We start from the raw sequence: 26,148 nt of genomic DNA, 5'->3' as shown, positions 1-26,148 counted from the left end.
GGCACTCTCTTCTCAGTATTCTTACCCTGGCTGCAAGAGACCTTCATTCCAAACCAGGTCATGTTCACAGGTGCCAGGTAAGGACCTGGGCCTGTCTTTGGGGGGACAGAGGCACAGTCTAACCCACTATGCCTCCTGATACCTTTGAAGAAGAGGACAAGACAGCTGTCCCACGGAGGATGGGAGCAGTACAGATAAGCTAGGCAGCAAGGGCCCTGGGGACAACATGGCCCTCATGGGCTGAGTCCAAAGATTCCCCAGGCAGGAGTTTCCTTGGCATTGAGGTTCCTTCTGCCACCCTTAACCCCAGAGTGACCACAGATCACAGCACACACCTGATGCCCAGAGGGTACCACCTTGGACTAGACCTTCCTCAGTTCATGTCCTGCATAAAGCACCCTTGAAGACTTGAGCCCCGCAGGGTCTTGGGAGCAGGTGCCGTGCTCTGTCAACCTTGGCCACCCTGTGGCCTGCCACTGTCCACGAATAGAGACTGACTTTCTTTTAATCTTCGGCTTCCTACAGTGCCATTTTGAAATAAGCTCATGCTTTGCAGTATGAAAGGTTTCGTCTGAATTTTAACAGATACAGGAATAATTAGTTCAAATTATAAGAATAAAGCCAGGACCCAGTTATTCCACTCCTCAGTGTATACCCAAAGGACTTAAAGCCAGCATACTACAGTGACAAAGCCACACCAATGTTTATAAACAGTTCAATAACTAAGCTTTGGAACCAACCTAGATGCCCTTCAACAGATGAATGGATAATGAAAATGTGGTATATTATACACAGTGAAATATTACTCAGCCATTAAGAAGAATGAAATTATGGCAGTTTCCAATAAATGAGTGAAACTGGAGACTATCATGCTAAGTGAAATTAACCAATCCCCCCTCAAACAAAGGCTGAATATTCTGTTATATGCAGATGCTAATACACAATAAGGAGGGTTGAGGAGAGAAGAATAGAAATTCATTGGATTAGACAAAAGGGAATGAAGGAAAGGAAGGGGGGACGGGAATAGGAAAGACAGTAGAATGAAACAGACATCACTTGAACACACCACCAGTGTGCCTCCACATCATGTTCAAACCCAAGAATGGGAAGTTATACTCCATGTATGAAAATATGTCACAGTACACTCTACTTTTATAAAACAACAATAAAAAGTCATGATAGTAACAAACAAAAGTGAATAGAGCCAGGCCTCGCGAGATGCCCTTCTCCTGTGCTGACCATGGTGCACTGCTCAGAAGAGGCTCTTTGAAAGTCACCTTAGGACAGGTGTGCCAGGCCACCATGCTCCCTCCAGGTGAGCACGGCCTGAGAATCTGGGAGGAGAGAGGCTCAGGCAGCTGAGGTGAGAGCCCCCGCTGTCTATGCAGGCCTGAGCAGTGCCCCCCCCCCGCCGGCATCTCCCCCTCTTCACTCCTGTCTCCTCTTGTCTGTTTTCAGGACTCTTCCTCAGCTGGACCCATCCCAACGGCTGTCCCACGAACTGCTGCCGTGGCTGGAGAGCAGGGCACATCTCCCAAAGTCCAGCTGCCACTCAACGTGTGAGCTGCCCCTTGTGTTCCCCCCACCCCCGTCCTTGGTCCCCCCTGCATGCTAGCATTCACCTATGTCGTTTCTATCGGGTTTTTCAATTGTGTGCATCCGATCATACTGCCTGCAGGAGAGTCCGGGGGACAGGTGTCTAGCAGGGTATTTTAATATCATTGTCCCAAGGACGGTTATAATAAGCCGAGGGTATATTCAAAATAGGGGACCACGCGGGTACTGGTCAATCAGCAAACGAGCAGACACAGCACTTCCCTCTCTTCATTTCCCTTCAGGGAGGGAAGGGGGAGGAAGTGGCAGGAGTAGCTGGTGGCCTCGGGAGCGTGGGGGCAGCAACTAGTTACCGACTACTCAGACGCGTGAGTATTTATCCACCCTGAGTGCCGTCCCAGTGTGGGCCAGCTGCACACCAGCCCCAAATAGAACCCACTGAATCACTGCTAGGAAGTGAGACACTTGTCTTGTTTAGAAAAATCTGCTCCGTTAAATTACAGCTTTCTCTACGTGCAGTTTAAAAATTCCCCATCTAAGTAGGGTTCTGAAGAATTAGGCAGCCTTCTGCTCTTTCATTTACCGATGAGCTCAGTCTCTGGAGTGGATTTTAAGGTGGAGTGTATGAATTGGGCAAAAAAAAAAAAATATATATATGGCAAGGACAGAAAGTTCCATCAATCCAGGGATTGTCAGAGGGACATTCAGAGCCTGTGTGGTTGCAGAATGGAATGTATTTTTAGAAAAGTCAAAAATGTGGCTTTGGAGAAAGCGCCATGCCAGTCTTCAAAGGTTTCCTAGAGGTAGCTTAACGGTCCAGGTACTCTTTCACCTAGCTGGTTAGGCCAAGTCGACATGTCAGCCTTCGGCCAGTGGTGGCTAGGAATGTGACCAAGTACCCTTCCTAGTGGCCCCATGAGGACTGAGAGTACAGATACCTAGTACAGGGGCGAGACTGATCCTTATCTAATCGTTATCCTGCCTGCTGAGAACTGACTAAATGAGACAAATTTGAAGTTTATCCAGTTTTCCCCCAGCTTGTCCAGGGGAACAGGTAGTCAGCTACATTACAGATGTGCTTGTGTTAAAATTCAAACTTTCACCGACACGGGACAGAAGACACACTCCACCCCAGCCAAACCTGGATCAGAGTTTTTGAGCCAACGGAGGATGTGGTTCAGTGGTAGAGTGCTCGCCTAGCATTTGCAAAGCCCTCGATTCCATCCTCAGCACTGAGGAAAGGGAAAGGAAGGGAAGAACATTCCAGAAGTTTCCCCAGTGGCAAAATTCAAATTTGTCCCGCACCAAGAACTACGCTGAACCCAGGTGCCTGAAGTGATTTATAGACATTGTGTCCATTAGTATAATTCTGCAGAAGTGACTTGAAGTCTGCCGGAGGACGTGCGTAGGTGGAATTGAAAGCACAGACCATTCTGCATGAGGGAATCGAGCCTTTGCTGATTAGGGGGATTGTGGCGTCCTTGGGGCTCCTGGAACCCAGTCACCTTAGGCGCTGGGGGTGTCAGGAGTGTCTTCGGATCATGCCCCAGATTCACTCATGCAGTTTCACCCCAGCCAGGGGCTCGGGAGGCCCTGGGGGAAGTTGGGATCACAGGTCGGCTCCTCCTGAAGAACCGGGTGCAGGACGTCACCCCGAGGAAGACCCACGGCCACAGGATATGGCTCTGGTGCCAGGGTAATGAGACTGTTGAGTCCCCACAACCAGCTGAATGCCTCTTGTTCCCTGAGAGCCAAAGGCCCCCTTCCTGGGTCCAGAGGATCTCCACTCCCACCTGTCACGTCAGTCACCCGAGAAAGCTGCTTGGTCTCTGAGACCCAAGTTGTGCACGTGCTGGACGCCCTCGGGAGGCACCCACTGTGGACACTCTGTGTTCTGATGCCTCTTCACTTTGGCGCCGAGCATAGAGGGTCTCCTTCCTCCCTGGCCCACCCTGCCATGGGGACGTGCCCCCTGACTTCTGTTCTCACCCCAGGAGTGTGGCTGTCTCTAGCTTGAGACGTCTATCTGGGTGGCAGGAAGGGAGACTCACGTTAGATCTTGTTTCTCTTGGGATAATGAGGATTTGGGTAGGTCGGTGACATGGTGGTCATCTAAACAGCCAACGAACCATAGTGGGCATGGCCTGTGGCTGGCCGTGGCAAGCTCCGTGTGTGCGTTCCTTGGTTGTCTGTATGAGTAGCAGGCACAGGCTTGGAAATATCCTACACGCTGCAGCAATATGCATGGTCCATTGTGGAAACATGAGCACTGAAAGCACAGTTTTGTGTTTTTCCTGGGGAACAGTCGATCAGATGGACCTTGTCAGTTTATCGAGTCAGACTAGCCTGATCACTTGCCTGACCACCTTCTTCAGTTCCAAGAACCTAGTGGTCCCATGAGTACTGATACCTAGTACAGGGGCGAGATTGATCCTGGTCTAGTCACTCTTCCCAAAACAGAATCTGTAAATCATATGCAAAAGAAGGGACGGCCACCCGAGCTGAGCTCATGCTGAGCTCACGTTCAACAGTGCGCGGGGGAGCCTGCAAGGCCCATCTGGTGGCTCTAGGACTCCGGGTGAGGGCCCAGGTGGGGAGACCACAGTGAAGCAACAACTCCAGGGGACCTCGTGCATAGCCCTCATTACTGCATGACTTTGACTTTACAGCCAAGTCCCTGAAACCCAACCCCTGACTGGTTTCCTAGGCCTTTTTTGGTTGGTGACAGGATACTGCCCTTAGCCCCTTCTTCTTGCACATAAAAGGTTTCCATGTCACTGGTTTCCTGAGGGTTCCATTGCCTTGGCAAACAGAAAGGGGAACTGACTATGTCCACCCAGGACATGGAGAACCACTCCTCTGTGGAGAATGGACCCGCTCCCATGCCCTCCCTTTCCGCTGTGTTGTGCTGGTGGTTCTCTCTGGCTCTGGGGCTTCTGCGCTAGATACCTGCTGTGATTCCTGGAGGCCAGGTGTGTGAGCATCTGAAGGTCAGAGATGACCTCCCCGGAGGGTCTGAGGTTGGTAAGGACATTTGTGAGTGGGGCACCTCGGATGCTGGGTTCGATTCCCTCCGCTTCTCCATGAAGGACCCAGGAGGGAGGGAGAGAGCAGAGGCACGCCCCGTGGCTGAGTAGCTCTGACAGCAGATGGGGAAGAGAGTGGCAGAGCTGCCGCGATGCCCGTCCCGCACCCCCAGCAGTGTGAGGAGTCTCGCGGGATGGCCGCTGGTCATCAGGTGCTGCGGCAGGAGGAACCGCATTGTCCTCAGATGGCCTGCCTTCAGGAGGCTCCCAGCCTTCCTCAGCGCCAGCTCGTGTGCCTGGGCACCACAGGCCACCCCAGCTCCTGGACATCAGAGCCAGGCTCTGGGACTGGACGTGGCTGGCCATGGGAGAAGGGACTTCCAGTCACCTGTCAGGAAACCCAGCACTGCCTACGGCAGCTGGCCCCCAGACGCCACTAGGCCTCATGAACTGGGGCAGCAGAGGGAGGGCTGGGCCTGCAGACCAGGAAAGGGGAGACCAGGAGAAGCGCAGCCGGCAATGCGGGTGGAGACTTGTCCTTGGCTCTGTGGTCAGTGCTGGTCAGAGGAGACAGGCTGTGTGTGGTGAGCGGGGCCACCTGGCCACCGTCTGTCCTGATGGTCAAAGGCCTCCAAATCGCCCTTAAGAAGAGTGTGGCCCACGTTCTGGGATGTCGGGCGAGGACTGGTGGCCGAGGCAGGCCCAGATCAAGAGGGGTCCTCCGTCACAGACTCGGGGATCAGGCCAGCTGTGCCCCCGTGGAGCGGATCCGGGTGAGGTCAGTGCAGTGGGACTCAGGGAAGTGAGTCTGCTCAGGCTGGGGCCGAGGCGGGCAGCAGCAAGGCCGGGTCACTGCGCCGGAAGTGCCCGGAGGCCAGCCGTCCGCACAGCAGCCCCAGCCTCCAGGTCAGCCCTTAGGAGCGCCAGCGGCTCCTGCCCTGGGGTATGAGGAAGATGCAGTCGAGCGTGAACAGGGGGCGAGAACTGGTGCCTCCCGTTCTCCAGGGCCCACGCAGGTGGGAAAGGGAGAAAGGAGATGCGGGAGGAAGGGGCAGAGATGACCTGGAGCGAATCCTCTAGGAGGAGCAGGGAAGCTCTTTCACTTGTTAGGAGAAACGTGAGCAAGCACCATCTAGAGGAGGAGGGTGTGAGACACTCTAAGGCACCAAGATGCAGTGGGGAATCTGCAGGCAGCTACAGCCAGGGAAGGTCTTGCTGTAGGTAGAAGTAACCTGGGTGACAAAGGACGTGGACACAGACGTCGCACCGTGCCACACCAAATCACCACGGCTGCCAGCCTGTCCAGCCTGTGGACTGCCCCTAGGCTCCAGGCACAGGGGCCTGGGATGACACCTGACTGTGGGCTCAGCTGGGCACCCGCAGGGCCTGCTCCTGCCCACGGGAGAGGTGTATTTTCCTCAGCCACCTGCTCGCAAGAGGAGTCCTTTTTGAAATGACACAAAACCCCACCCAGGTAGAGAGCTGTGGTGAAGAAGGCTCTATGAGCCAAAAGATCACACATTTGCCTTTAAAAAAGGTATTTTTAGTACTCTCACGTCTGCGTGAGGGGTGATCTGAGCAGGGCAGGCAGACCGGCTGGCCTGGGTGTGTTAGGGAGACCACGTGAGCTCTTGTGCAGGCCTGGCCTGAGCTCCCAAGGTCTTTTGAAGTGAGTGGAGAGTGGGACAGGAAAGCGAGAACCATGCCACCCACCGGTGCACCTTCCTCTTCCCCATGCCGTGCTAGGCCTGGGCACGTGTGTCCATGGGGACCCACTCAGCACACGGAGCTCCGTGCATCTTGCCCGGCTCAGCCAAGGAGCATCCACACACGCAGGGCAGGGCAGCTGAGGGACAGATAAGGACTGATGCCTCTGGGGCTGTCACTTAGAACCGGGAAACAGCCAGTGCAGGAGACAGGCTGCTGAGATCCCCAGGGACTGAGGGCAGCAGGTGGAGAGAGGCCCCGGGGCCCGTGCTCAGAGTACAGAGCCCTCTTCCAGCACGGCCCACCGGATGCATTCTCTCGAGTCACTCAGAAGGGAGAGCAGATGCAGCGTGACACATTCCCCACTCGGGCCAATGCCCCACCCAGGAGGGGCCGCCTGCCAGATACACAGATGCCACGCACAGGAAAACCCCCGGCAGATCCATCTGCTTTTGGTTCCACCACTGAGGCACCCAAAGGGGAAAGCTGGAGGAGGAGGAGAGAGTTTTTAAGGTGAAGTCAGGCTTATTTACATTCTGGTTTCCCCAGCAACGTACACCTAGAGGCTGAATTGAAATTGGGAGGCCAAAAGGATTACTCATCGGACAGAAATGATTTAACACAAAGACAAAAAGACCCAGGCCGTTAGTGCCCTGGTGCAAACTGGTGCAGCCCTCTCTATGTGGCAGCCTGTTCTGAGAGGGAGGGCACAGCCAGCCATGTCTCTGGGCCAGGCCGACAGCATCTGAGCTGCAGCCCGGGCCCTGCCTCGGAACCTGTGGGAACATGGATGGATTCTCCGTCTTTCCAAGCCTCAGTTTCCTCAACTGTGAAACCTCAGGGTTCATGTGGAGCGTAGATGAGACCCTGTGTCTAGCACATGGCAGACGTCGGGGCCTGTCCTTCTCCTCTTGCCCTGCCTCACTTGGTGGCCCTGTGGTGGGCACGCAGCTCTGGGTGGCTGACACCTTCTAAATAAGGCCTCGGGGCAAGTTATCTGGTGACAGTGCTTTGAGAAGAAAGGGGCATATCAGCCCTCAGGGCGATGGCACCTGGAAAGGACGTGGCTCCCTGTGGGCATTAGCACCCCAGGGCTGCCTGTATCACTGAGCATCTCATAAACAGCCCAACTTCCTACTGCTGAGAAGCTGGTGGTCCTGTGCAAAGAGGCTGAATTTAGCACAGCATCCCAGCCTATCTTTATGCAAACGCCAAGGATGCATCTCTCAGCAGATTTGGAAGTAAGGGAAGTGTGCATACAGCTGGTGTCCCCGCTCCGCGGAGGTGTGCCCAACGTATTTGGTACATGGTGGACAGATCTGGTGGTGGGTGGATGCCTAGAATTCATCTTTAGTTTCCATTTCCCTTCCTTTACTGTTTCATTAAGAGCCACGTCTGGTGTTCGTTTAAAATAAAAATGGAATTTTGAAGAAGGTTCCCTTGTGAGCTGAAACCTTTGTAGACAGGACCAAGGTCAGCAGGTGGCTGCCCCCATGCTGGAAACCTTCTCCAGTTTAAAGGTATGAAGGTGACTTGTAGCTTCCGACATAAAGAATTCTCATTTTTATTTTGATGGGGAAGAGTGGAAAGTCCTCTTCTAGGCTGAAATGTAATCACAAAGTCCTTGTCCCATTAATGACATAGGGATCCTAGAACACGGAGGAAAAGATCACCATTTTGTTCCCAAGTGGGAATCAACCTTCAGTGATTTCATGGCCGTTCCTCCGGGACCGCAATCGTGACTGTCCAACAGTTCAGATCGTTGGTGGAGTGTCTATCACAGCTGCCAACACTTGCTGTTTGAATCCTGGAAGTTGGTGCTCAGTGAGCCCAGGCCTGGGCAGGTGCCTTCCCAGCCTCCAGGCTGCTAGGCCCTGCCCTCTTTCTGGGCAGTTCCGTACTTGGCAGATGACGGGAGGGGGTTCCCTGCTGCTCTAGGAAACAACAAAGAGATGCAGAGCAAGTCTCCTTGTTTGTAGCTCTGCACTCACACATATATGCACATATCCATCACCAACACCCCCCCCACACACGCGCACACGCGCGCACACGCGCACACACAGCACACACACACGCACACACACGCACACACAGCACTCTTGCACTTAGTTGCAAAGCCTAGGCCCCTGATTTATTTTTCTCTCAACATTTATTGAGAATCTACCTTGTGCCTGATAGTGAAGAGAGAGCATGGAACCATCAGATAGAAATCCCACTCTCATAGAGCATACACTAAGGGGCCAAGAGAGGAGACCTGCAGATAGAAAGTAAGTGCAAAGGTCCTGAGGCATGTTCCATGTTTTCAGGGAACACTTTGGAGTAATGCTTGCCCAAGCAGGATTTGCTGGTTCTCTTCCTCTAGGCCCTTTTGAGCTGGGACCTTTGGAGATAGGACCAAGGTCACCAGGTGGCTGCCCCCATGCGGGGATCCTGCTAGGAAGACGTCTCTGTCCCAAGAGAACACAGTTGCTCAGAATCCCTCAGACCCCTACAGGTGTGCTGGGTTGGAAGATGAGAGAGGAAGAAATGATTTATTTTACTTATTTATTTTTGGTGCCAGGGACTGAACCCACTGAGTCACATCCCCAGCCAGCCCTTTTTATTTTGAGACAGACAGGGTCTCGCTAAGTCGTTGAGCCTGGCTGTGAACTTGCATTCCTCCTACCTCAGCCTCCTGAGTGGCTGGGACTGCAGGAACACGCCGCTGTGCTGGCTGTGAGGAAGGGAGAAGCCCCTCACTCTGGCTCAAGAGGTAGCCCTGCCTTGGAGCCTCTGCCTGCGGAAAGGGCCATTGGAAGCGCGTTCTTCGTAAAGCAGAGTCCGGTGAAGCAAGCTGAAGGTCCTGTCGGGAGCTGCTGGCCTGTGGGTGGACTCTGTGAGCTGGATGCTCCCTGAGACTCTTGTTCCCTGACATGTTCGGTGATCCCAGGCCACACGTGCAGGATGCTGCACAGTGACATGGGTACCTAGCCAGATGGGACACCTGCAGAGGACTGCTCCAGGCCAGGGAGTGTGGCCCTGGTGGCCCCTGTTTCCCGTAGGTGTGTCCAACAGCCAGAGGCAGCTCAGGGAGAGGGACTTGGCTGCAGCCTGGAGCTCACGGATCCTCGTCTCTGGCAGGTGACGGGCCCCAGGCCCCCGCTCAGCTCTGAGTCCCCTGGGTCCTGCACAGCACCAGGAGGGGGAGAACAGAAGTGGGTCCCAGGCCCTGGGTCAAGGTTGTGGAGGGTGTTGTGGGTCCTGATCCCCGCAGGCAGCCGATGGAACCCCCAGGCCACTTTCTGAACAAAGTCAGCTTGGGGTCCCTCCCCCATGACCACAGACAGAGACAGGGCTACTTGGTGAGGTCTGAGTCACACGTTGACCCATACATGCCTCAGAAGCCATCACCTGGCCTGGCGGCCTGCTCCTAGTCACAGTCAGATGGTTCTGACATCACACAGGACGAAGGAGACAAACCTCAGCAGGATTTATGCTTCAATTCTGTCCTTGAGAACAGGCACACAGCATCACGCATCGTCTTCATCGGTTCCCGGGATCCCGGCCACCTCGGCTCCCGTCCTCCTCCCTCTCCCTCAGCTGCAGCTCCGTGCACTCACCCACTCCCTGGCCCCCATCCGAGGCTCCCCGGATGGTGCTCCCGGGTTTGGCTGTGTCCATTCAGACCTCACGTGGCTTTCTGTTTGTAGTATTTCCTCCGTGGCCACGAGAGAGAATGATGACGGCCCAGATCCTCTATCTGTCACCTGGGCATAGCGCTGACAATGGGAATCTATAGAGCCACCAGCAGGAGGGAGGGGTCCTCTCCCGATGGCTCTGCTTATCCTCAGGAGCCCGGAGCGTTCCTCATGGTCAGTGCTCATCTTTTTGAACCAGGAAAGAACAACATGCAAACCGTGTTTCATCCCAAGGAGTGTCCCTAAGGGAAGGGACTATAAATAAAGGAAGTGAGCGCCCTCCCTGAGTGGAAGCAGAGGTCTGTGTGTGGAGGATTCAGATGCTGGAAAGGGGTGGCAGATTTTTTTTAAGACAAAGAAGTCTTTAGTCTTGACGGAACTCTCCTGTTCCTCTTGAACCCTAGTAAGCTGTGCCCCGTTTCTGTTTTCACCTCCTACGACTGCACCGCCCAGAGCCAGGAGAATGCGGTAGGGTGTCAGTGAGCCCCTCAGCTTCAGAGCCCTTCTCCTGCACAAGCCACTAGGAGCCCACAGTCACTGGACGGGATTGGCGTGCCCACCAAGCAGACCGTCTTGGAGCAAGAGCCAGAAAAGGACCCTTATTTTAAAATATAGATGTTTTTTTGATGGTGCCGGGGATTGAACCCAGGGCCTTGCGTATGCAGGCAAGCACTCTACCCACTGAGCTCTATCCCCAGCCCTGAAATTTATTTTTCATCTTCTATTGAACTGCGGCCCCCTCCCACTTTCCTAGGTGAACCTTATAAGACAATTATAGGGCAAAGAATTATGTGATACAGTTTGCTCCCTCAGTCCCAAACCAGCTATTCCCCCGAACCTGAAGAAGCGGGGTACTTTTGCAAGTTCATGTATTCCTTCCAAGCACCTGTGAGGTTGTATCAGATTATCTTCAGGACGTCACAAAACCGGTTTTCCCCAAGGCCACGGCTAACTTGTAGGCACAGCATCCAAACCTCAGGTCAAAATTTTAACCACTAAGTCTGTTCAGCCTCATCTGCAAATAAGATTTAAAAGAAAAGCGTAAGCCAAAAAACAATCAGTCACGGTACAAATGCTGCAAGGAAATGTGTGGCCAAGAGCTCCCTCCCTAGAGCCCCCCACTTGGTTTTAAAAGGGACCGAGCTGTCTTCCAGGCAGGTTGGTGGGAGGAGCCAGGCAGGTACGCCAGGCCTGAGGCCAACTTGGCTCCTGCTTGGCTTCCCTGAGGTCTTCTTGCTGGAGCACCAGACTCTAGGTAAACACAAAGAGCAGGAGAAGATTGTGGCGTCCAGAGAGAGGGCCTCAGAACCCCGTTCTGGGGGTCCTTCATCGCCTTGGCGTCACTTTGCCTCAGTGGGCACTCACAGCTCCTGGGCTACTTGTCCAGCCGCCAGGGCAGCGCTGTGGCTCTCTGGGACGCACAGGAGCACACCTGGCCTCCTCCCGCCTGCCTCTCGGGTGCGTGGGGAGGAGCGACTCGGTGAGTCCCACAGACCTCAGCTCCCCTCGGGTTGGGTCCACCGGAAGATGAGCTTCCTGTGCCTGTGACCAGCTGCCCCCACCACACCCTGGAAGGGCATCCACTGACCCTTGTCCTTGTCTTCTGCCCAGGTATCTGGCACTCTACGCCTACAAGCCCCAGAAGAACGACGAGCTGGAGCTGCGCAAGGGGGAGATGTACCGCGTGCTGGAGAAGTGCCAGGACGGCTGGTTCAAGGGCGCGTCCCTGAGGACCGGCGTCTCCGGGGTGTTTCCTGGGAACTACGTGACACCCGTCTCCAGGTGAGGCCCAGCGGCCTGGGCAAGAAGGGTGCAAGGTGCACACTCTCCCGATGCTGTGCCAGCTGCTGGGACCACACTGTGGCCCGGGTCCCCCTAGAAGCAGTGAGGGCACTCAGCTGTCCTTGCAGCTCCAGCATCTGAGCTGGGTTTGCTTGGCTTTCCCAGGGACCCTGGCCACCAGGGGGACCAAAAGGGAGAAGGAGGAGCTGGAGTCAAGGGCACAAAAGCAACTAAGCAGGGATAGGAAACTCTCCAAGTGCAAGGTTGTGTGTGTGTGTGTGTGAGGACCCTGTGTGCAGGCATTGTGTGTACATTAGTGTGTCACATGTATGCGCTGTGTGTGTAATGATGTGTATAGTATGAGTAGTGTGTGTTCAGTGTACACGTTTATGTGCACTGTGTGTACCACATTAGTGTGCACCCATATGTGTGCAATGTGTGTAGTGCATGTGTTTAGCAAATGCATGTGTGTATACAGTGGGTGTTCGTGGTACCTGTGTATGCCTGTGCCTGTGCGTGTGCTGTAAGTACAGTGTGTGCACACGCATGTGTACAGGGTCTGCATGAATGGTCAGTGTGATGCCTGTATGTGTATGTGTGCACTTGTATAGCATTGAGTACCTTGTGTACATATATGCAGTGCATGTGTGGGACGGGGAGCTATCATACAGAATACACATACACATTTATGAAAAGGCAGAGGGATGTGTTCCCCAAAGTAGCAAATGTTATTGAGTGAAGGATTGTGGGTGATTTAAATTTTTTTCTTCCTTTGCCTTCTAGTGTTTTACAAATTCTGTGTTATTCAACTTTTATAAAATAGAAAAAGTCATTTTAAAAATTCACTCTAGAGGTAATTCCGAGTTGCCTGAGAATTTTCCATTGAGCTGAGGTTTGCGGCTCAGTTCTATTCCAGTTGGTTCTGTGCCCCGCGGCAACACAGCCCTATGTGGAGGCTGCAGGACGGGCAAAGGAACGGAAGCACAGCCCTTGGGTTCTGACAGTCTATAGAAGAGGACTACATGAAGAAAAATGGTTGTGCCTATCCCTGGTGTTGATGGCCAGACAGAGTCACCCCGTCAGAGTGGTTCAGAAGGCCCAGGGGACACACATGCAGAGTTGCCTCTGGCCCAGGGGACACACATGCAGAGTTACCTCTAGTGGCTTAGGTTAGTAGGGACCCTGGTGCCCAGTGGAGGCCTGTGGAAGACAGTGCATCGAGGCCCAGAAGTTTGCAGGGAAAAGGAAAGTGAGCAGCGAGAAGTGCTCCACTCAGGTGACCCTCGCAGGGAAAAGAAGGAGCAGCACGCTGGAGAGGGGCTTCAGAAAAGCCCTCTGCCCTGAGCCCAGCCTTCTAGGAGGAGGGATGGCTGCTTAGGGTGTAAGCTCCCATGGATCCCCTGGGGCTTCCTTATGGGTGTGGGGCAGCCTGCTCTGTGCTTGTAGCCTGGGCTTCTCTTCAACAGGGAAATCTAGTCTGCAGTTCCCATCACAGCCTTCCTATGCATGCTCACCCTGCAGTTCCCATCACAGCCTTCCCATGCATGCTCACCCTGCAGTTCCCATCACAGCCTTCCCATGCATGCTCACCCTGCAGTTCCCGTCACAGCCTTCCCATGCATGCTCACCCTGCAGTTCCCGTCCAGCCTTCCCATGCATGCTCACCCTGCAGTTCCCGTTACAGCCTTCCCATGCATGCTCACCCTGCAGTTCCCATCACAGCCTTCCCATGCATGCTCACCCTGAAGTTCCCGTCACAGCCTTCCCATGCATGCTCACCCTGCAGTTCCCATTACAGCCTTCCCATGCATGCCCGCCCTGCAGTTCCCATTACAGCCTTCCCATGCATGCCCACCCTGCAGTTCCCATTACAGCCTTCCCATGCATGCCCACCCTGCAGTTCCCATTACAGCCTTCCCATGCATGCCCACCCTGCAGTTCCCATCACAGCCTTCCCATGCATGCTCACCCTGCAGTTCCCATTACAGCCTTCCCATGCATGCTCACCCTGCAGTTCCCATTACAGCCTTCCCATGCATGCTCACCCTGCAGTTCCCGTTACAGCCTTCCCATGCATGCTCACCCTGCAGTTCCCGTTACAGCCTTCCCATGCATGCTACACCCTGCAGTTCCCATTATAGCCTTCCCATACATGCTCATCCTGCAGTTCCCATCACAGCCTTCCCATGCATGCTCACCCTGAAGTTCCCATCACAGCCTTCCCATGCATGCTCACCCTGAAGTTCCCATCACAGCCTTCCCATGCATGCTCATCCTGCAGTTCCCATTACAGCCTTCCCATACATGCTCATCCTGCAGTTCCCATCACAGCCTTCCCATGCATGCTCACCCTGAAGTTCCCATCACAGCCTTCCCATGCATGCTCATCCTGCAGTTCCCATTACAGCCTTCCCATGCATGCCCGCCCTGCAGTTCCCATCACAGCCTTCCCATGCATGCTCATCCTGCAGTTCCCATTACAGCCTTCCCATGCATGCTCACCCTGCAGCTGCACTTAGGGCTGAAGTCTTGAGTGCTTTGAGTGACCACCAGTGGGTCTGATGCAACTCATCAGTACCTTGGCCCTCATTGTCTACCGCTCCCCATCAGTGCTGAGGTTCCCCCAAGCATCTTGGCCTTCGTTGCTCATCCATACCTGGCCCTTACACAATGCAGACACAGCCCTCTGACTGAATTCCTCAGGGGGGGAGGGAGTGGGCGCTGACAGCCAGGGTTGCCTCCGTACACCGCCCCAAATCTGGAATGCCTTCCCAACTCTTCCCACTACCCAATTAAACCTGACCTGTCCTTTAGGAGCCCAGTCCTAAGTCCAGTTGCTAAGGAAACCCTCCTCCTTCCCAAGTCACATGGTCAGAATGGATAGCTCTACCTATTAAATCGTCCTGATGGACCTGTCTGTGAGTCCTGCTCATTGTGGGTCATCCAAAGTTGTGCAGAGCCTCCAGTCCCTAGGCATAGCAACCATCTCCATCTGGGCATGATGGGCTCCTCGTATACTCTTTGCATATACTAGGTGCTCAATAAATGTAGGTTAAGTAAATAAGTGAAATCTGGTAGTCCTTATTCCAAGGACTGTCTTCCCACAGTGCCAGGCACTTTGTTATGGGGACATCCTCTGGTTAATGAAACTGGAACTATTTGGGTGACCTGAGCCACCTTGCTCAACTCTGGCTTGGGCAATATCACCAGTTACTCACTTCCCTTGAACTTTTTTGATCTTTATCCAGGTACAAAGCGGCCCAGAGCCATGGACACCATTAAACAGAAGTCCCTCCAGCTCTGTAACTGTGATAATAAGAGGTCGCTCCCTGGGGTCTCCTCCTGTCTCTCAGGAGCCCCTCAGTCGTTAGATCATAGGCTCAGACTTCCCCTGTGGGATCCACGCCTCACCACAGAGCAGAAAAGCTTGCCTCTGGATTCTGTGACTCTGCTCCCAGGAATTACACCTTCTCTGATCCTCACTGTTCTTTAGGAAAATTGTCAAAAACCACTCAGCAGGAGCTGGGGTTGTGGCTCCGTGAGAGAGCGCTCACCTGGCATGCATGAGGCACTGGGTTGGATCCTCAGCACCACATAAATGTAAAATAAAGATATTGTGTCCACCTACAACTAAAACAAACAAACAAACAAACAAATAAATACTCAGCAGAAACTTGATACCTTATCAGGACAGGTCAGAGGGACAGGCGAAGGCCCAGCCCTCTCTGCACGCAGACCAGGAGACTCATCAGCATCTGCCCCCGCCACCCTAAAGTGCTCTGGGCTTGAGACTCTGACATTTACAAGTGATTTGCAGCTTTGCAACTGTGGAGGAGATTCAGAGTGCATTCAAAAAGGGGGGGACCCCAGGTGCATGAGACTCTGCACTAAGGAGATTAGAGCTGGCTGGAGGAGGCCTTGCCACCCGTTGCCAGAGCGGAGGGAGGGGTGTACCGTGCCACTAAAGATGGATTTGCGTTAGCCGCCTTCAGCCCTGGGACCTGGCCTGGCCAGCAGGGAAGCCCAGGCTCTTTTGTTTTTAAAGACTAAATGTGAAGTCGCGAAAGTGGTCCATAAACTCATGGGTGGCACCGGCTGTCAGGGCTGCAAGGCAGAGGTGAGTCTCAAGACAGCCCTGAGGCTGAGGAAGGACCACGCTGCCCTGCGGCTCCTTTTCAGGTGCCACCTTTTCTGGGCGGCTCTTCTCCCACAGCTGCTCTGCAGAAGCGCTTCCTGAGCGCTGTGGGGCTCTCCTCCAATGAAGGTCCCAGCCTGGTCCTACCATGCCATGGGAGATGAGCCAGCACCCAGGGGAGGTAGAGGGCTTGGCACAGCCTGTCTTCTTCCACTGTGGCTTCTGCTGTCTCAGAAGTGAGACAGAGACCCCGAAGGAACAGGAACAGAAGTTTACCCAGCTTCTGGGCGAACTGAAGGCTTTCTGGTTCCCATGGAACAAAATCCAGAGAACGTTTTAAGCCCCCCAATTCTGCGGTACCCCACACTCCCAGAGCCAGGGCATGAACGGAAAGTAGATACATGCAGAGAAAAAGGGTTAAAAGCCTTGCTTCCCAAGTCACCCTGCTCCTCTTATGTGAAGCGGTTTCAGCTGGAAGCTGCCGGGTGAAAGGGCGTCTATTTTTGGTACGAAGCTGCAAGTTCCCCGACATCCTCAGAAGAAATCATGTTGCCTGTGCCCTTTCCCAGCAGCCAGCAGCAACATGATGGGGCCAGGCCCAGAGGAGCTGGCATCGTGTCCCCACCACGTGCCAGATGTGTCGGAGCCTTGTGAGATGCGACTTAGTCATCCGCTTTTTCTGGTTGTGTTTGGAGACGCACAGCTGTTTGTGAGAACGAATCAGGGCAGTCACTCTGGTGCTAAATATGTGGTTTGGATCGTTCCTCTGTTCCTTAGGGTTCTTTCACCTTGGGAGTTGGCTCCGTGAAGGTGTTATCGAGGGTGCTCTTGTTAAATCTGACCTCTGGGCATCCTTGAGCTAAAGCCACGTCTTGCCATTGAATCAGGCCTCTCCTGGAGCACTTCCCCTTCTTTCAGAACCCAGAAGGGCCACCGGCAAAGGCTGAGTTTCACCTGAGCCTTCTCACCGACTTGCTTCTGCTTGTTTCTTCAGGGTTCCTGGAGGAGGGGCTGGGCCACCCCGAAATAATGTGCTTGGAGGATCTCCACTGGCCAAAGGGATGGCCACCACCATGCATCCTGGTGGTGGCAGTCTGAGCAGCCCCGCCACTGCCGCCAGGCCAGCCCTGCCCCTCACCACACCGCCGCACCTGGCAGGCTCCCCTCCGACGGGCAGCTGTCTGCGGCACGCAGCTCAGCCGGCCGCCAGCCAGGCCCGGGCCACCATCCCCACAGGTATGGACACAGACCCCCAGGCTCTCACCTTGCTGGGAAATTGACAGGAGAGCTCTCTGGAACACAAATCCTGAGACACACTTTGGCCCAGGTCTCGGGTAAAGAACCGTGTGTGTGTGGGGCGGGGGGGGGGGGGGTGTGATTATTTCTCGTCACGATCTTGAAGTCTGCTGGTCTCCAGGAAGTTCACTTGACTTACCGTGTTACCCCACCCTGGCAGCTGAAACGGATTGAAGAATTCACAAATACTGACACATTTTGCGATGGCCAGAGGACTGTAGGGACTGATAAGATCAACATGGGTCACGCCTCCCCAGGGAGGACGTTGTGGGCTGGTCACGGAGGTCCCCGGTGGCTAGGCCCTTCTGGGCTCCTCAGCTGGGCAGCTGCTCCCAGGACAGGGCTGGAAACAAGCACAGGTCACGGGGTCCCTATCGGAGACTTTTTGAGGCTGGAAGGAATGGTGGTCCTTGGCTCACCACCTTTATGGCACAAGGTCAGTCAGGAGGCTGACAGAACTTTAGGAAAAACCAGTCTGGCCCCAGGACAGTGTGCAATGAAAAGGAATCACGGAGCGGCCCTTGAAGGATCAAGAAGGCCAGCGCGTATTTCTTAGAAGCTTAGCATGGGGCTAACAAGAACCATTAATGCCTCCCGGGAGCCCGCACCCCGTGACCTTCCCAAACCAGTCCCACTGTCCTAAAGTGAAAGGAGCCCGGGACAGGGTGCGTAACCCAGAATGTCTCTTCCCACCCCACATCCACCACCTCAGAAGTGGAACTCAGAGGGCAAACAAATGCAAGTTCTTTCTAGCAGTAAGGCGCAGTACTTTGGAGACGAGTCAGCCAGGACCCCACCTACTCAGAGCACCCAGAGGCAGTGTCCGGAGCGAGAAGTCAAGGCGGAGCCTCACATGGCAGAGGGGACATCTCCTCCTGAGTCACAGCTGATAGGACCAGGGGGTGGGAGTTTTCAAAGCTCATTGTCCTCTCGCCCATTCCATGGGTCCTTGGGCTGCCGGCACACCCGCACGCTGGTGCAGTTCAGGCGACGTGGGGAGCAGCATTCCAGGGAGCCGTGCAGGGTGCTGGATTCAGTGTGGACAGCTTTGAGAGCTTTGCAGGTCAGTCCACCGCAGTCGTGTTCCTGCCCACTGACAGGATGTCCTCCCTGCCCTCAGTCTTGGTATCAGGGAAGCAGGGAGCGCTGCGGAGGGAGGGGATGTGTGGGGCCTTAGGGGAAGGAAGTGGTAGAGAAGGCTCCTGAGAAGAGGCCTTTCCCAGAAAAAGCCGCAGAGCCACAGTCAAGCAGGAAAATGACCAAGGATGCACTTGCAAGGAAAGGAGTTGTCCAGCAAACTGAAGTGGGGGCAAAGCAGGCTTCTATTTAACTGGCTGTACGTACAGTGGTCTTTCCTTACCTACAGTGTGGGTCCCAGTGGTTTCAGGTACCCCCCGTCAACGCAAAAGGGCAAAGGCATTTCAATCAGGTATTTTGACCCAGGGTGAGAGACCACATTCACATAACTATTTTATAATAGTCTATTATTATGACGGTTCTATTATCATTTACTGTTGTTTGATACTATGCCAAATTTGTAAATTAAACTTTATCATAAGTAGGTATGAACAGGAAGAAAAGGTTTCTAGGGGCTGGGGATGTGGCTCAAGCGGTAGCGCGCTCGCCTGGCATGCGTGCAGCCCGGGTTCGATCCTCAGCACCACATACCAACAAAGATGTTGTGTCCGCCGAGAACTGAAAAATAAATATTAAAAATTCTCTCTCTCTCTCTTTAAAAACAATTTTTAAAAAAAGGTTTCTAGATGGTTTGGTCCTATCTGTGGTTCGAGGCATCCAGTGGAGATCTGGGGACAGACCCTCACTGAAACAGAGGCCTGGCTGAAGGCCTCAGCTTGGCCAGCAGACAGACAGACCTGTGCTCAAGCGAAGCGCCAGGGTTGCTGTCATTGCTGCGATCTCCGTTTCCCCCTTCTGTGAAATAGGTGCATAAGCAGCCTTCACCTCCCAGGAGGTGTGTGTGAGGGCTACCTAGCAGGGCACCTGGTACGCACTCCGCCCACGGTGGCTATTTTTATTCCGTGAGAGAATAACAATGTTCAATGTATGGGAAGTTTAAAAAGGAAATAGGAATTGTTACCAAAGATTCTCAAGGGTTGAGATTTCTCTTAAAGGCAGTGAGGACCCTCTGCGGGATTGTAAGCCGGGGGATAAGACTCTCACAGACCACCAGGGCACAGGGGAGAGGGGAGCCTGGGGCAGTCTGGCCTGAGTCAGGAGCCAGCTGGAGAGAGCGAGAGGTGGCAAGGGGCCTGAGCAGGCAAGGGGCACAGGGTGATGGGTCATCCCAGAGGCAGAGTGACTATGACTCTGGGTGGAGGTGCTGCAGGAGATCTGAGGACCCAAGCCCGGAAGATGCCAGAAGGGAATTGGTTTATGGTGAAAGATGACGAACCAGGTTTAGCCACATGGTTTCAAGAAATGTCACGGGTCGCCTTGGGCTCCCGGCTGATTGGAGACCACCTCCCTCCCGTGGGCTCAGGCACCATGGTGGAAGGCAACCCTGCCCCCCAGCTTACCCTGAAGAGACACCCGAGTCTGGGAGTTGATGCTTCTGCAGGTGTTTACACTCAGAAGAACAGACATGGGGTGCCATGTGGATCCCCTCTGGGGGTAAAGAAAAACCACCTAATTTTTCAGGAGCAGCCAGGGTGGACTTTGGGTGCCTGGTGTCCAGCATCTTCAGTGAGTGAGAGAGTTTAGGTGCCTGGTGCTCAGCATCATCTGCAGATGCAGGGTGGAGTTCTGGTAGATTTTTGGTGCCTGGGGTCCAACCTCATACTGGGTGGTGTCCAGCGGAGGTGGAGTTGGCACCAAGAAGTCTCACAGGTAGTCTGAGTACCGCCCTGGCTGTAGAGCCTCCGTGACCGACTCTGTCAAGCCAGAGATCCTACAGTGCCCACTAGTCTTTTCTATCTATCTTTTTAAAAAATTTTATCAACTCAAAATATGACCTGTATTTTTGCAACCCTAGACTGTGGAGCCCTGGGAAAGAAGTACTTGTCTCTGTACCTCAGGTTCTCTGTACCAGATCATACTGTCTGGTCCCAGACCCCTCACCTCCAGCCCCTGACCGCTTATCTGATTAGTCACATGTATGCCATGGTTTAAATGGATCTGCTAGTGTTCCTTGGTACCCTTCTCCAGTTTGGGGTACAGCCATTGTGATAGCAATTAAGTCACCTTCAGCAAAGCTTCCAGACTGCTCAGAGCATGCCAAAATGCTGGCCTCTATTGCTCCTGGAGCACTGGGCAAGACCAGGGGCAGTGATGGCCCAGGCCAGGTTCCTTCTGATTATAAACATCACGTCCAGTCAGCCCAGCATGCCACACCAACGTGTCTCTGGGCACCAGGACATGGAAAGGCTAAGCAGAGCTGTTCCTCCTGGTGAGTGAGCATCCTGGCACAGCAGCCTTGGATTATCTGCCCCAAAATAGCCAGCATAATGGCCTTTCTATGCCAAGCCTTGCTTAGAAACTTTCCCAATTCAAAAAGATAATGGAGCCCTGCCAGTCATTTCTCCCTCTATGCAATAACAAGCAGTATCAAAAGAAATTGGCACGGCTCAGGGCAGCACAACACTGTGTCGTGTCTCCGGCGCCCATCACTATAGTAACCACGATGGCGTGACAAGCATTCTCTTGCCTGGGTTTAATTTTACATACGGACAGAGCGAGGCGCAAGATGGCTAAACTGCTCCCCTTGTGCATCCCAGCCTCACGCCTGTCCCCGTGCCGTCGCTGTCACAGCCGGGTAAGAGAGCGGCTCCTGCCGAGGCATATCAGTAGATTAAATGCCACTGAATTCCCACAGCATCTTCCACTTGATTCTGCATTTAGAGAGCGAGAAAACATGGTTGACAGTACAAGTAATGGATTGTTCGCCGCAGTAATTGCCCATTTCAGCAGACCCCAGCCTTGGCAGTCGGGAGGCGTTTCAACAATGTTCTCATCTCCAGCCAAAGGCAGGCGGTTTGACAAAGGCTTAATTGCATCGGCCACAGCATCCAATGTGATTTGTTCTACTTGATTAATGTCACTCGCCTTCTCAAGGGCAGTGCACCCCCTGCCAAGTGCCCCTGTGGCTTAGATGCTCACGTCAGTAGGGCCAAGCGCTCCTGCGGCCACTTAGTTATCCCCAAAAACAGCACCCCAAGAAAGAGCTAGATTCACAGTGCTCCGAGAGAGTCTGGTGTTACACAGAAAACCAGGAAAAAAAAAAGACCAGGAAGCAAATTCCTAAAACAGGGTTTGAAAAGTGAAGCATGGAGGAGAAAGAGTTCACTGAAGTGGGCAGGAAAGTGGCCAAGAGGATGGGAAGAGGTGCACAAAAGAGGAGGTGAGAACGCCTGGGATCTCCCAGGGTGGCTGGGCAAAGTAGGGAGGGTATCGGAGGCGGAGGAGCCAGCAAAGGCAAAGGCCTGGCAGTGAGGAAGACCTTAGTTCCTACCGTTGATGTAGTCTGATGTGGAAGAAGCAGTCCAGCATGCTGGTGACCATTTTTCTGCAGAGAGGGGCTTTACGTTTAATCTAGAAGATGGAGAGTACGCAGCATGCAGCAGTGGGTGGGGTGGGGTGAGAGAAGCATCCAGGCGGAGTGAAGGTATGTGTGCAGCCCTGAGACCAGCAGAGGCCAGGTGCATTCGGAAACAGAAGTGAGGTCTGCTTGGCCGAACAGAGAAAGGCTCGTGATGAGGCTTTTGAAATGTAGGTATGCAGGGGGCCGTGATGATGGTTCTCTTAGACCACGTCAAGGCATCTAGATTCTATCCCCGGGGCAGTGGGACACATTAAAGGGCTTTAAATAATAGAGTCAGGTTTTTGTATTTGAAAGATCAAGCTAGACTCCTGCTCATGGCCCAGCAGAAGTAATGAGGGCAAGATTTACCCTTCCACCTGAACCAGCTAAGAAGCAGACAGACAGATAAAAGTTTTGAAGACGGTAGACGTTAGACAACCAAGGACAGTGATCCCCGAGGAAGTTACAGGCTGTGGCACAGGTAGAGCCCAGCCCAGCAGGCCATGACAAAGATGGTGGAGTTGGCAGGACCGAGGACCAGAGAGGAGAGAGCTGCTGAGAGAGAGAGAGAGAGAGAGAGAGAGAGAGAGAGAGAGAGAGAGAGAGATCTGTATTCAGTTGAGAACTAATCAGCATATGCATGAGAGCAAAATACCCAAAGCCAGAAAAAGAAGGAAAGGAAGGATTAGCACTAACTGCACCCAGAATGCACACAGGCTGGAAATAGCGCCTGCTCCCACCAGCCAGACTGGGGAGGGGGGAACCTGTCAATTCACAAGGCATTAAGTAGTCTGCACAGAAGGACATGGCCTCAGGAGTGGGCGACGTTAGCCCCGGACTGAGTTCTGTTCCAGTCCCACCCGTCTAAAAGTCAAACCCAGAATGCTCACCGTGTTTCCAATTAGTTTAACTGCACCCCAGAACAAAGCTCAAGACTATTTATAGAGATGTAAAAAATCTCCAGCTCTTAACAACATAAAAATCACAATGTCTGATATCCAAGAAAAAATTACCAGGCTTGCAAAGGAGCAAGAAGATATGACTCACAATGAAGAGATCAATTAATTGCTCGGACGGAACTCACCCCAAACTAACAAAAATGTTAGAATTAGTTTAAAGACATTAAAAGTTATTTTAATTGCATTCCCCTTATTCACAAAGTGAAGTAGAGACTGGAAAATATTGAAAAGAACCAAATCAGACTTTTAGAAACAAAATATACAGTATGTAAGATCAAGAATATACAGGAGGGAGTTAATGGCAACTTAGACATTGCTAAAGAAAAAGCGCTACTGAACTTGAAGATGTAGCAATAGAAACGGGGAGAAATGAAACTGAGGAAAAAGAATTTATTTTTTAAATGAACAGAGTTAACAATGGGCTACTTGAAGGAGCCTAATGTATGTTTATTGGATACCCCAAAGTAGGAGAAAGAGGTGGGACATAAGAATAATTTGAGGAAATAATGAACAAAATTGTTTTAAATTTTATGAAAATTATCAACTCACTGCTCAAAGATTGTTGGTGAGCCCCAGGCACAAGAAACATGGGGGAAAACAACACCCGGGCAAATCATAATCAAATGGTTCAAGATCTGTGATAAAGAAAAATCTTAAGCCAGAGAAAGAATAGATTGTAAAAAGTAGGGGGAACGATAGGGATGATGGCAGATTTCTGTCAAGAATACGCTGAGAAAACAGTGGGATCACCAAAAGAAGGACTGAGAGAAATCTGTCAACCCAGAATTCTGTACCCAGAAAAAAGACGATCCTTCAAAGGAAAAGTATCATTCAGACGTAGCAAAGCTCAAATATTTCATCTTCAATAGATCCACACTATGAGAAATGCAAACCAGAGTTCTTTAGAAACTTGATACCAGGTGGAAACATACGAAGGAATGGAGAGCCCCAGAAATGAGAGCTACATAAACAGATAGATAAGATAAATAGGTAAGATTTTTAAAAATTATTATTTAAATATCTTTAAAATATAAAAATTAAAACAATGCAGTTTGGGATTTAAAATTTTACTTTATAAAATGTGTAATAACAAAAGCACAGGGATTGGGAAGACAGAAATGGAAGTATTATATACGAGTATAAGGTTCCTTTATTATATGTGAGGAGTTATGGAATCACTGGTAAGTAGACTCTAATAAATTAAAGATATAAGCCACCACTAAATATGAAAACAAAGAGTTATGGGAAATAAGCCACTAGTGGAGATAAAAATCAAATAATAAAATATGCAACAAATCTGGAAGAAATGATACAAAAAGGGAAGGGGAACAAAGAATATATGGGTCAAAGAGAAAATATGTAGTCGGATGACAGGTTGGAACCTAATCATAAATTATCACAGCGTAGATGGTCTAAATAACCCCAAGCTGAACTGGGCTTAGGTTTTCAGCTATTAAAATCAAGCAAAAAAAAAAATTATGCGCTATGAAAGAAACATACTTTAATATGTTCAATCTAAAGACACATGTCGATGAAAGAACAAGGATGGAGGGTTATACACATTTCTGTTAATCTCAGTAGCTATATTTTATAGTTACCATGGACACGGAAGGGAGTGGACACTGCACTACTGCTCTGAGGTAGAACTGCACGTGTGTGTACACACCTCTCACACAGATCACAATCTCATCCTAGTCGAGTCTCTTTTCTTTATTTTAAAAAAGCAAAAACTGAGATTCTGCTGTGTTAAATGACCAGCTTGAGGCAGCTCCACTAATAGAGGCGAGAGCTGGGATTCAAATCCTGCTCAACTGGCCCTGGAGCCAGAGCTCTTTACATTGACCTGCTCTGCACTGCCCCCTCCCTGCCCATCCTCCTGTCATATCAGGGAGCTGAAACTAAGAGGCAGAGAGATACCTTGTCCAGCCTCACTTGGGAGGATGCATGTCAGGCAACTCCAATTTTTCCCCACTCTGCCCCTGTCTGAAAATGACCGTGAAAACTCTATCGGCATTGACTTGGGAGGGATTGATCAATTATAGCTATTAGGAGAATTTGCAAACATGAAATCTGTCAATAATGAGGTGTACCCTGTTAATATTAATCAAAAGAAAGATAGAGTGGCTATATTAATAACATACAGGGTAGAATTTATAACCGAGAATATTATTAGGGATTAAAACCAATTTCATAATCGTAAAGAGCCAGTTCATTAAAAGGGCATAACAATTCTAAATATTTATGCACAGAATAGCTTCAAATATACATAAGCAGTCACAGATAAAGCTGAAAGGAGAAATAGAAATCCACAATCATTGTCAAGAGATTTCAGTACCTCTCTCAATAGCTAATAGAAAAAGTATGCAGAAAATTGGTAAAAATATAGAACATTAGAACAACTCTCTAGCCAACTGGACTTAACTGACATTTAGGGAATGTTCAACTCAACAACATCAAATTACACATTCTTTTCAAGTGCACATAGAATGTTTACCAAAATAGACCATATTTTGGGCCATAATATTTAAATTTCAATATGCATTAAAGAGTTCAAATCACACAAAATGGATTCCCTAAACACAGTGGAATTGAATAAAAACAATATCAGAAATTATCACAGATATTAATCTATTTTAAAAAAATACTTTTTAGTTGATGGACCTTTATTTATTTGTATGTGGTGCTGAGAATCGAACTCAGTGCCTCACACATACTAGGCAAGCACACTACCACTGAGCCACAACCCCAGCCCCACAGATATTAATCTAAATAGCATACTTCAAGATAACCCATGGATCAAAAAAGAAATCAGAAAAAGATGTTGGAGTATTTTGAGCTGACTGAAATGGAAACACATCATATCAAAATTTGTAGAATGTCACTAAAGCAATCCTCCAGAGGAAATTTATAGCACTAAACACCTACAATAGAAAATGAAGAAAGATGTCAAATCAATGGCCTCAGCTATTACTTGAAGAAACTAGAATAAAAAGAACAAAGGGAGTAGAAAAAGATCAGTACAGGAGTCTAAAATAGAAAGACAATAGAGAAAAATCAATGAAACCAAAATGTGGTTCTTTGAGAAGATCAGTAATAAAATTGATAAACCTCTAGCTAGACGGATAAATCAAAAAGGGGAAAATACACAAGTTATCAATATCAGGAAGTGGCATCAGTTCAGATTCTATGGGATAACAAGAGATTATTTTCAAATCTTTATATTCAATAAATTAGATGAGCATATTCAAATATTCATTGAAAGACATAAACTATGAGACTTAAGAATTAAATAACCCAAATTATCCTATATCTAATAAATCTACTTAGTATTTAAAAGTCTTTCATAAAGAAAACTCTCCAGGTAACTTAATTAACTAATTATATAAGATAATTAAGGAAGAAATTGTAGGAATTCTATGGAAACTCTGCAGAAAATTGAAAAGAAGGGAGAATATTTCTGTCTTTTTTTGTTTTA

The 26,148-nt window shown here is 51.1% G+C and overlaps 1 protein-coding gene across 3 annotated transcripts in view; it reads left to right on the top strand.

Annotated features, from left to right (window-relative positions):
• The window catches only part of Sh3rf3 (SH3 domain containing ring finger 3), a 329,875-nt gene that overhangs the window by 252,561 nt on the left and 51,166 nt on the right, over nucleotides 1-26,148 (top strand). For all 3 annotated transcript variants that reach the window (XM_078028833.1, XM_078028832.1, XM_078028831.1), the window contains 3 exons: nucleotides 1,459-1,559; nucleotides 11,576-11,746; nucleotides 16,876-17,117. In XM_078028833.1, the coding sequence (XP_077884959.1) occupies nucleotides 1,459-1,559; nucleotides 11,576-11,746; nucleotides 16,876-17,117 (514 nt within the window). The remainder of the gene's footprint in view (nucleotides 1-1,458; nucleotides 1,560-11,575; nucleotides 11,747-16,875; nucleotides 17,118-26,148) is intronic.

The sequence above is a fragment of the Ictidomys tridecemlineatus genome, chromosome 12 (genome assembly GCF_052094955.1).
Source record: "Ictidomys tridecemlineatus isolate mIctTri1 chromosome 12, mIctTri1.hap1, whole genome shotgun sequence".
NCBI lineage: Eukaryota > Metazoa > Chordata > Mammalia > Rodentia > Sciuridae > Ictidomys > Ictidomys tridecemlineatus.
The sequence above is the reverse complement of the archived record's forward strand: the minus strand, read 5'-3'. Positions and strand labels throughout refer to the sequence as shown.